Raw genomic sequence first — 12,253 nt, forward strand, 5'->3', positions numbered from 1 at the left:
TCAAAGGATGGTGGACTACATACTCACCGATATCTTTCTTCCTGCAGAGCCTGCATTATCAAGGAATAATCCCTCTGGTAGTGAACCTTAAGGTTTTCAAATGACTCCTCCAGCCGTGTTTGCATCTCTCTGATATCTTGAATCTCATGCAGTATTGCATCAAACCCTGAGCTCTGCATTTCCATAGTATTTGTTTTGGAACTTGGCGCTCCCATGGGGACCCCTGTAGTGCTATTAGCCCCCACAGAGCCTGATGTGGCGCTGGAGCAATCTTCCTCACTGCCATATTTTGGGCTTGACTGAAAGTTATGAACACCTAACACCTTTCCCCCAGTTCCATCTTCCTGACCTTCTTCCAAGGAGTCCTTCAGATTAGCAATATTGTCGGCACTCCCAAATTTGTTCCTAATGAGTGAGGCGATCTCTCGGGGTTTGGAAACAACGGCCCCTGCTGCGGAGTGGGTTGCCTGAGAGAAACTGGAAAGTCCACCTTTAACACTATCAACCACTCCTTCGCTGAAGCCAGTGACCTTTGCCCCTACATCTTTCAGCCCCTGGTGCATATCCCTTAAGACATCTTTGGGCTGTCGAGGGATGCCATTCTGTTCAATCTCTCGCAGCTTCCGATGGTAATGTTCTAGCTTCTTTTGCAACTGGAGGATTGTCTGGGCTGACTTCTGGTTCTTCTTCTCAAACACTTGCTTTATCCGGGCACTCTGTTGCTTGTCTGCATTATTGGCTAATTTCAGGTATTCTGCCACATTGTCATCCCGAGCTGTTTGTTCTATTTTGATTTGCTCTGTCAGCTTCAGTATCTTCTGCTGCAGGTGGGTGATGGCCACTTTCGTGCGTTGTGGGTCTGGTGTACCATCAACAGAGTCGGCATTGATGCTGCAGTCTGTGCTGGAGACCACTGTGCTTGATGCTGGTGCTAGGCTGCTTACATCTAGTCGTTCAATCTGGAAAAAGAAATAAAAAATATACTAGTATGAAAGACTGCTTTGGTACTTGAAACATCAGCCACTTCTGTTTTCTTAGGAAGTGAAAACTATTAAATAGGCATAAAATGACAAATTTATCTTCCATTTGTCTTCCATTTCCAGATGAAATCTCACAATCTACAACAGCAGTTGTAGCAACAGCAACAGCAATTATAAACCCATATAATTGTGAGAATGCCTTTGCCATTTTTGAGCATGGAAAAATGAAATCAGAAGACTTCAACCAACATTGCTAACTTCAGTAAAATCAACACAAAAGGAACACAAAAGGAACAATTTTATCTAGTACTCAGCCATAGCTATTATTCTACAGTCCCAAAAATATGGCATTTCCAAAATTCTTGTATATGTAGTGAAGTGGTTTGTCTCTCTGTAAAATAAACCCATATAATTGTGTACCCACATAAAATGTATATTTGTGTCCTCACATTTATTTGTTGATCACCTTAATGTGGTGGCGCAGTTTGCTAGCATCCTTGGGTCTATTAGAACCAAACTTAGGTCATGTATATTCTCCTAAAACAGTCATATATATAACCTGGTGCAAATAGTAGAATAGTAGGATGCACACGAGAGCTTCATTTTCTTGAATGAAATAAGCTTTGTTTATCAAAAGATAACTGGTGAAACTCTCCAAACAAAATAATATCCATATGTACACAAGCTTTAAACATCTATATTTGGAAGAATCGTATAAAAATTAAATTAACATCAAACTTATGCAAACTGACTTCTTTTAACCAGTATATATATTTAAATAGTTTTTATAAACTTAGATTTTCAATACCTGTTCCTGCAACCAAAGTTCTCTTCTTTCCTTGCCTACCTTGGCTTTTTTGAGGCGCAACAGCTCTTCCCAATGCATGGTTTGAACAAAGCAACATGCCTAGGTTAGAGCTGCTGAAACCTAATGCACAGCACACCCTGAGTGCTGTAAACCCAAGTCTCAACTGAGGTAGCTTAACACAGAAACCAGTGAATCATTTAATTACCCTGCAGCTCCTCCCCCAACAGGGAACCTATCAGGACTCCTTCTAGCAGGAGTATGTAAAATAGCAACATGACATTATGAAGAGGCTGGGACTTTCTGATGATCTCAGCTCTCCCTCCCTCACTCTCCTTTTAAAAAAAAGAGCCATCCAAACAAAACAAAGGAAGCTGTAAAGACTTGTAGCCAGATGACCTATGTACTGTCCTATCTATAACACACAGGTGGAAATTAACGCAAAAAGAAAATCTTTCCATGGGCAAAGGTCCAGGGACTGAGCCAGAGGGGTGTCATACTTAGGAGGGTGAACTGAGCAGAGCCAAATTCCACTACATACTGAGCCACAAAACTTGCTAGGTCACCTTGGATTAGTCCTACTCTCATAACCTGACCTACTTCACAGGTTTGTTGTTGTGAACTAAACAATTATAGGGAAGGAGAAAGAGCACACACTAGAGGAAATAGTGATAAAAATGTTAAAAGTAAATGAATGAGTAAACTTTAAGAGAAAAATCCACAGAAAGGCCAGACAATGGGGCAGGTTAGTTCAACAGAAGTTGATTTCAGTTAAAAAAAATTAAAAGAGGAAGAAGTGGTGCAGAAGATTAAAGCACTAAAGTTTGGATTGCTTGTTTACTAAAAAATGGGAAATGCAAATAATATATTTTTGTGCGGGAGTGTTCAACTGCAGACTGAGCCTCAAGCAACATGCCAGTTTTGAGGTTGAGGTGCTTGCCTTGAGTAAATGATTAGGGAGGTATCTTCAGTGAGGAAGATTTAAATGCATTATATCATAAACAATGGAAGGCTGTCCACCTCACAAAATGGAATGTAACGAAAGAAAATCGAAGATGGAAACTGAAATGGAAATGGGTTGCTGTAAGTTTTCCGGGCTGTAGGGCCATGTTCCAGAAGCATTCTCTCCTGATGTTTCACCCACATCTATGGCAGGCATCCTCAGAAGTTGTGAAGTCTGTTGAAATGGAAATGGTTGATTGTACACTTCCGCCCTTACACAAGCAAACATGCATGCACACACTCAAAACATAGGATGCAAATATAATGTGCAAGGTTGGTCCGGTCCATGAGGTCACGAAAAGTCGGAAGCGACTGAATGAATAAACAATAACATAAGGAGTAAGCAGTGCTATGACAGATCTAGAACATTTTAGAACTTCCCTATGGTAAAACAAACAGAGAAAGAGATAAATATGAAAGCTGCAGAAACTGTATAGAATGGAATGATGCAAATTTGACCGTCACACCTTCTTGGAGGAGACAACCAGAGATACTCTGGATCTCTTCTCTGTAGCAGTTCAGCAAGCACATTTTGTATTCAGAGAAAGGGGAAATGAAAGCTGGCTAATTTGTAATTTTTCATTCTATTAGATGGAAAGCCCAAATGGGAAACTATGGGAATGATTTGTTCCAATGGGTTCCAAAGGCCAACAACTTTAAGCTAGGCAATAAACTCCGGAAACTTAGAATGGTCAGTTAGAAAAAAATTAATTCTGACCCCCTCTGCCTCAGCCCAATTGAATTCTTTATATATAAACATTTGTATTTCTGAGTATAAGATCTCAGTTCTTCAAGAACTGAGCAGATAACAGACTAGATATTTCACAGTACAGAAATGCAAGATTATGCAAAAGCAGGAATCAATGCCATTTGCTTTCAATATGTGATGATGATGATGATAACTGCAACAGTCATACTAATAACATAATAACAGACTTACTGACTGAATATTATTCCAGAAAAACACTTTAAATTTCACACATAAAGTGAACACCTTTTGGACCACCACACAAATAAACTTAAACAAAAATATAGATTAAAATACTTTAAAAGAATAAGGTGTATTGTTGTATAACTGAGCTTTTAAAAATGGAAATTATTTTTGATGTAACTAGCATGTAAAACCATAACACAAGATTTTTCCTTATGCCTGCAGTCAACATACTGGATTTCTTGAAAATAGACACGTCCATTTCGTTTGAAGGTAATTATCTACCCACATATTATTATTTATCTCTACAGGAAACATTTCCACCTATTTTTATAAGTATGCAGCTCGTCTGCACAAAGGTCAGTCATTACAAAGCTTTAGCAAACTGAAATCAACACCCATTTTCCAGTCAAAAAACACCCTTGAGGTCTCACACACAAACTGGTTGTTTATTTTAGCTTTCGCAACTCTGATGGTATGTCCTTGCAGCGTATTCTAAAACTATAGGTTTAATATAATGGATATGGAGTCGCCAACAACTCTACAACCTACAAAATTCTAAGATATTCTTGTATTGATCTGACACGAAGGATCTAGATAGTAGGGAAGAATAAGAGTTACTAAAAAAGTGGTCTTGCTAACAGGAGACGAATTTTTAAAATTCTAATAATTAATTCCTGAAATAATAATAATAATAATAATAATAATAAGTAATAAGGAGGAGGAGGAGGAGGAAGATGACGATGACGGTGTCTCTTGCTTATCCAACATAAACGGGCCGGCAGAACATTGGATAAGCGAAAATGTTGGGTAATAAGGAGGGATTAAGGAAAAGCCTATTAAATGTCAAATTACATTATGTTTTTACAAATTAAGTACCAAAATATGTTACAAGAAATAGACAGAAAAAGCAGTTCAATACATGGTAATGTGATGTAGTAAGTAGTACTGTATTAACGAATTTTAGCACCAAAACATCGCAGTGTAGTGAAATAGCTGTGGATCCAGGTGGGAGGAAGACTGCAATGGATAAAACAGAATGTTAGATGAGAGAAGATTGGATAAGTGAAACTCTACCGTAGATTAAATGACAGATCTTGCTTCAGTCCAATCAAAACAGATATTCAATTTCTCTTTTTGCCAGTTTAGATTATGAAAAAGAAACTTAAGGATAGTGCAGAATACTGGTTTAAGGTTACTGGTTTAGTGAAGCTTTTTTACAGTTTTATATCATTAAGTGAGGCACAAACCATCTAACTTTGAATTACCTCCCACCCTGCACTGATTAACTGGTTAAATTAAAAACATAATTTTACCAGAATAAAGTGTTTAGTTGTGTAACTGGGCTTTTAAAAACTGAAATTATTTTTGATGCAACTAGCATGCAAAAACAAAACAAAAGATTTTCCCTTCACTCTTATAAAGAGAAACTCGGCTTTTCCTTTCAAAAATAAAGTTTAACATCAGGGCCAAGATATCCTAAAGCCAGCAGATTCCGTATGAATGTCAGCCCTGCTTAGTACATAGATGGGACTCCACCCATGAAGCAATTGCTGTAGGCTATATTTCAGAGGATAGAACTGGCAAAATCACTTCTGAGTATTCCTTGTCTCAGAAAACTCTATAAAATTCATGGGGTTACCAAACAGGGTACTTGAAGGGGTGCATATACAAATACACATATTTATGCAGTCTTAATCAAAACTCTTTCAAACACAAAATTAAGATTTATTTAATATATGGTCCTGGTGATAATTACTTAAAAATATATTGATTCAGACCAGCATAATTCTTAAGGGAAGGGGGGCAAATCAACAAGAATATTTCAGTGTGAAGCCTATTATCTGTCTATCTATCTATCTATCTATCTATCTATCATTATTATTGACATGAAAGCACAGTATGTCACAGCAAACAAGATCTATATGCTGGATTTTGTATCACAAAACCACAAGTCAAACACTTCCCAAGCGTCTAGAACTGTATGATGTATTTTTGAATGATGTAATTATTATTGTTATTATTATTGCTTTATCTCTTCCGAAGGGGACTCATAGTGACTTGAAATAAAAGAATTAGCACACAATTTAAAGTATAAAAATATACCTTAAAATGCATTAAAATAGAATTAAATACAAACAGTATTTAAAAATTCAGTTAAAAATAATTCAAACATATTCAAAATTAAAACCACAGTACCCCTTGACTTGATCTTAAAAACCTCTTCTTTGAAAGCTTGTCTGAATAAAAAGGTTTTAGCCTGCTGCTGGAAGGACAGCTGGGAGGGGGCAATTCTGGCTTTTCTGGGCAAAGAGTTCCAGAGTCGAGAAGAAGCCACCGAGAAGGCCTGCTCTCTCGTTCCTACCAATCGTGCTTGAAATGAAGGTGGAACTGAGAGAAAGGCCTCTCCTGAAAATCTCAGGGCCTGGGCGTGCACGCACACACTCATACACACACACACACACACACACACACACACACACACACACACACACAAGTACAACTTGGCTAACATTCTCAGTAATTACCTTTTGCAAGCTTGCATTATTCCATTTAAATAAGACATAATGCCCTAGTCAATCACTGCTTGCACTTCTTGAATTGAACAAGAAGCCAGATCCAACATCCATGGATGGTCATGCATTTGGCCTAATGAAAGGACATTTGTTCCTGCTCCTTCCAGGGCAAGAGGAAATGACACTCGTTAGAAGGCAAAAGTACTCAAAACAGAGCAAGTCCATGTCTTCTTCTAGCAAAAGGAACCATCAATCTATCCTGTTATGTTTTATAACCTACACAGTTGACTGTACATGCCTACAGAAATCTGCCTGTTGTGTGTCAGCAATGCTCAATCACAACTTGGTGGTCAGTTACAATATGATGATAAATGCAACTTCAATACGAGTTGTGAGGGGCTGCTAAAACTGAAGCTTCAGTACTCTTCTCTTCCTTCTGGGCTAGTTGTATTTAGATAAATGTTGTTTGCTCAGTATTTAAAGAGGCACCCAATCGCTGTATAAGAACATACTGAAAATGAATCATGGTCAGTTAAAAGTGACATGTGCATTTTGGGGACCTGAATGTCATCGGAGGACATGGCCTTAGTTGGTAAAGGGAGGACATGAGATCACCAGGAATTATGACTGGCTGCATCAGGTCCTTAAAAGACTGCAGACTGAGTTACCTACTGGCATCAGCTGGATTATTGCTCAGTATCTTTCTTTCAGGAAATGGTCAGTGCCTTGCAGTCACTTATTCACCTGATGTCATTCTTAAGAAAAAAAATATATACATAAATGATTTTCTCAGTGTGCTGGTATATTCATATCACTGGCTTGGTATCAATTACTTTAGATAACAGGTTGACTTTTCTACTGAGAGGTGGCCTATCTATAAGTGTATTGCTATTGCAGAGATCACAATCTGTAAACTAAGGTTCACAGAAACTCAGTGCAGTACTTTGGTTTTTAGTGAACTTCAGTTTACCAATGCTGCTTTAAAAATCACTTCAGCAATACCATTCGAAGAAATAGCCAGGTTAGTCTGTCACAGTGTAAAAAAGATAGAAAGGGTGGGGAGATGAATCCATGAGCACCTTTAAGATTTACTGATCCATGTTTAGTATGAACTTTTGACATTATCAATTCTCTCTCAAGATGCCCCAAATAGAGTTATTGTAAATCCACAGGTATTTAGCCAGTTACACAGAAGTTGGACGGTGATAGAATGATGCAAATTGTGACCCTGGACACAAATTTTTCAAGACTGTGAGAAGTCTTTCAGTGTCTGATATAATAGTTTTTTCAGTGGTCTTTTATATTGATGAGTGTAAACATAAAAAATAAAAAATGCTTATTGAAAGTCAACTTCCCTAGAGTGAAAACCTTCTCTAATGCGTTCCTTTTGCTGTATATTCAATTAACACACGTAGGGTGCCATGAAATCATTAACTCTGCCCATGCCTCTCCTAATGGATTGGAATTTGTGAATGTATCCTAAGTCAGCTGCTCCTCTTCCCAGTCTTTGACTTTTTATGTTCAAGAATTGCCGCTTATAAATCCCATACTGTATATTCAGGATGACCTTTGCAACTGTTTTGGGGGGTGGGGCTCTGCCATTTCATATATCAAAATTAGTGTCCAATTATCATTTTGCATAGAACCTGTACTGTTTGTGCAATGTAGAGTGCAGAAAGGCACTGGTGACATAGGTGACAATTCTTACATTGAAGATGAGCAGGTAAATCATCTCTGATGTTGAGTGAAATTAGAACTTGCAATGTGACTGCCAGAGTAGATAGGGGGGAATCTGGGTTTGTGGCAGGGTTTTGTCCTTGTATTACCATAACAACTTAAGTATTCTGTTAAAAATAAGTAGTTGCTTTAGTTTGGAAGATTGCCTGAAAGTCAGTAAAGGCCTGCTATTTAGAGAATGTGGAGAACTGTATTATTCTCCAGAACTGGTTGGAAGGTATAAGAGACAACTCGTGGCACTCTGTCACTTCCTGTTCTTGCTGTTTAATAGCGGATTGCTCCTGGGTACCGGTTTTGTCTGTTGATTTAGTGGATTTACAATCCCTCACTGGGATTGGGGGGGGGGGGGATTTGAAAGCCAAGCCCTATGGGGAGTGGCTTAGGGAGTTTAGTTTGGAGAAAATGCTAAGAGGGGACATAATAGTCATATTAAATTTTTGAAAGGATGTCATTGAGAAGGGAGGTGAGATTTTTTGGCTGCCCTAGAGACTAGGATTCAAACTGCAGGAAAAGAGATTCCACCCAAATGTTAGGAGGAATGTACTGATGATAAGAGGCAATGGAATATGATGCCTTGGAGTATGGTGGAGTCTCCTTCTTGGAGGTTTTTAAGCAGAGGCTGGATGACCATATGTCAGGAGTTGTATTTACCTACATGGCATGAGGGTGGACTAGATGGCCCTTGTAGTCGTTTCCAACTCTATAATTCCGTTATTCTATGATTGCATACTGTAGTACAGGATTCTATATCCATAGTGGCGCTAACAAGGATCTCTGGGACACTGTAGATTAACTTTATTAACCTCGAGAAATTAGATGTATCCTTCACATAGCTTGTACTATTGGTAGAAAAACTGAGCCCATACATCCAGATGCCCTGACAGCGAGAACTCCAATGCTTGAGACAATGGACCTTCTTGGGTTGTATATTTTGGGTAACAGATATAGGATGTGTGTTCATGGTTCCCAGGATTGTCTATTTCAATATAGTTATGTACATTGGTGGTATCTTTAGATAGGATTCTATAAACATATTAGATTACTGCCTGATAGCCTTCTGTAAATAGTTCAACTAGTTTGTGATAATTCAAGATATTCCTTTGTCAGCCTGTTTTGCAACAATATTTGGATGGTTTTTGAGATATAGACAGCATCTCATTATTTTAAGCTGAGACTGCGTGATAAACAATAAACAATCGCTGTACATTTTAAGATAAGCCCTCTCTTAAGAGAAAAGTCAAATAGCTATCTGTATAATTAATCTTTTAAGAAAAGTATTAGTGCCAAAGTAAAAGCTAAAATACTTTCAGTTAAGGTAAAGTTGTCTTTAAGTATATAAAGAAGGGAAGAATTATATTTAAAAACTCAGATTTTTAAAATGGAAAATTAAATATAATTAAAAAAAATATCAATGGGTTTTTGGATGAGATGAATGATTTAGATCCATTTTAGTCTGGTTTCAAGCCTTGCTTTGGGACACATACAGCTTTGGTCACCTTGGTGGATGACCTATGAAGAGAACTGCTCTGTTGGTTCTCCTGGACCACTTGGCAGTTTTCAGTATCACCATCCATGGTATCCTTCTGCACCATCTTGATGAATGTGACTTGAAGGTACTGTTCTTCAGTTATTCCATTCCTTCCTAGAGGGATGGTCTCAGAAGGTGGTGCTGGGGGACTCCAATCCCTTGGCCACTGACCTGTCCTTCAGGGTTCAGTCCTGTCCCCCATGCTATTTAACATCTACATGAAGCCGCTGGGAGATGCCATCCATAGTTTTGGAGTACATCTATATTCAGATGACAACCAACTTTACTATTCCTTTCCACCTAAAGTCAAGGAAGCTGTCTGAACCAATGTCTGTCATCCGTAATAAGGGCAAACAAATTGAAACTTAATCCAGACAAGACAAAGGTGCTCCCGGTCAGTCGAAAGGCAGATCAGGGAATAGGAATCCAGCCTGTGCTGGATGGGGTTACACTTCCGCTGAATACACAGGTCTGCAGTTTGAGGGTCCTCTTAGACTCAGTGTTGAACCTGGAAGCCAGGTATCTGTAGTAGCCAGGAGGGCCTTTGCACAATTAAAACTTGTGCGCCAACTGCACCTGTTCCTTAAGAAGCCATATCTGGTCAGGGTGTTACATGCCTTAGCTACATCCCGCTTGGATTACTGTAATACACTCTACATGGGGCTGCCTTTGAAGAGTGTTCAGAAACTTCAACTGGTCCAAAGAGCTGCAGCCAGGTTGCTAAGTGGGGCTGGATACAGGGAGCAGATCCCCTTGTTGCAGCAGCTCCATTGACTGCCAGTCTGTTTCCGAACACAATTCAAAATGCTAACTCTGGAACTCCTTTCTTCCCAGGGAAGTCAGAATGGCTCTCTCCCTACTGTCCTTCAAATAACAGGCTAAAACCTTTTTACACAGGCTGGCTTAAAAAGTGTTTTTTTGTTTTATGTAATTTGATACATTGAATGGTTTTATTGCTTTTTGCCCTGTATTTTAAACATTTCTATGTTTAATTGTATTTTAATGTTTATACGTGTAAGGTTTCAATTCACACAATGTTATGGTTTTTAGAGTTAGTCACTTCGAATCTCCTTTAGTAGAGAAAAAGCAGTGTGTGTATATATATAAACAAATATAAATAAAATATAAAATATAATGAAATGCTAGATCTCCCACTGATTCTTATTTTTTCAGAAGTTAAAACTACATCTTATCACTATGACGCTAGCTAAATCGATGCCTAGAAATAAACTATTGGCTTTGTTACACCCACACACATTGAATTACCTGCAAACAAACTACGGTATAATCAAACGTGGGCATTCATTTATGTTTTACACCTTACGGAAATGGCTATTGTCCGTCCAATGCTGAAGCAAACTCTTTAGCTATTGCTTCAAGTTCTGTGCTTTTTGTTTCTGTTTCTCAGGAAACTATAAAAGTTGTATGATGTATAAAGAAACATGAAGGATATTGTTCTCTTCTGTCTGGAATTTGGCCAAAAAAAAAAGGGGGGGGGGGGAATGCTGAAGGCTAAAAGATAATACAAGAAAGAAGGACTAAAGGACATCTATTCTTTCACAAAAAACCTACTATAGCTTCTGGGTGAAAGAGAAATATTTTGAAGAAATCCCTTTTCTGAGGGCCCTTCCAACCCAGAATATCAAGGCAGAGAATCCCACAATACCTGCTTTAAACTAGGTTATCTGAATCCACACTGTCATATAGTCTAGTTCAAAGCAGATAATGTGGGATTTTATTCACGTCTGTGGTAAGAAATCATTTGGGTTCTGAAATAGTAGGGGAAAGCATACCTGTCTTCATCTATGAATAAAAATGGCAGCAGGCATGTATAAGATGACATTTGAGTTGTAGAGATTTTGAGAACATACGACAATGAAGCTTGTTCTTCTTATGTTTGCTGTGCCTCCACTTTTTCTTACTTGCCCTCTGGCTTTCCAATAGCGGGGGGGGGGGGGGGGGGTTGGTAGCATCAATACTGAGAGAATGATGAAGGAAGGCTGAAGAAACACAGACTTTCCATGTCAGGTTACAATAAGGTTTCTGCTATAAACAATGCAATAAAACCTGGGCAATAACATCTGTTATTGCTGCTGTTTCCTCCAGTTATTCTCTGTAAATGCCCCAGGCACAAAGTACTCATACCACAGGTTTAGGGTTAAGAAAGGAAATAGTGTGTTTGGCTCATAAAGTATAGTTCTTCTAATAAAAATGCAATGTCCTTAAATAATAGGCAGCTAATCAAAATAAGCTGTTGTACAATATAAACCACAAAGGAAAACATGATCACAAATATAAGAGGAAAAACCCCACCCCGAGCTTTGGAGTCTTAGGTTTCTTATAAGCTGGTATCTCATCCAACTAGAGCTCATGCTAATCAAAACATTTGGTATGTTCCAGTGATCTCCAAACCTGATGTGTTTTCTTGAACAGGCATTGGCAAGATAATCTTTCAACAGTTCAAGGAAGTACTACAGATCATTCAAACGGCACTCTTGCCTGTTCTTCTGTTGCCAAAACAGTATCAGAAAAGCAGTCTGTCTGAAAACCTAATTTATAATCTGAAAACACACCATAATTTCATGCTAGAGAAATATGAGTAGAGCAAAACATCCGTTGTAAGTTAAAACGTTTTGGCAAGCTGGTCATAAGATAGGATCAAAATATGAGAAATAATTTTAGGTGTGGTTTCCCCCAAGAAGCCTATTGAACGGCAACCAATATCCCAACTTGTGACCTACAACTACAAGAACT

The 12,253-nt window shown here is 38.4% G+C and overlaps 1 protein-coding gene across 7 annotated transcripts in view; it reads right to left on the reverse strand.

Moving 5' to 3' along the window:
• Window positions 1-12,253, reverse strand: part of TMCC1 (transmembrane and coiled-coil domain family 1) — a 159,699-nt gene that overhangs the window by 17,597 nt on the left and 129,849 nt on the right. For 5 of the 7 annotated variants that reach the window (XM_060766251.2, XM_060766250.2, XM_060766253.2 and 2 more), the window contains one exon: window positions 28-959. In XM_060766251.2, the coding sequence (XP_060622234.1) occupies window positions 28-959 (932 nt within the window). Of the gene's footprint in view, window positions 1-27; window positions 960-1,788; window positions 1,950-12,253 lie in introns of those variants that run through there. The other 2 variants (XM_067463498.1, XM_060766252.2) reach the window with 2 other exon arrangements.

The sequence above is a fragment of the Anolis sagrei genome, chromosome 2, assembly GCF_037176765.1.
Source record: "Anolis sagrei isolate rAnoSag1 chromosome 2, rAnoSag1.mat, whole genome shotgun sequence".
Lineage (NCBI taxonomy): Eukaryota > Metazoa > Chordata > Lepidosauria > Squamata > Dactyloidae > Anolis > Anolis sagrei.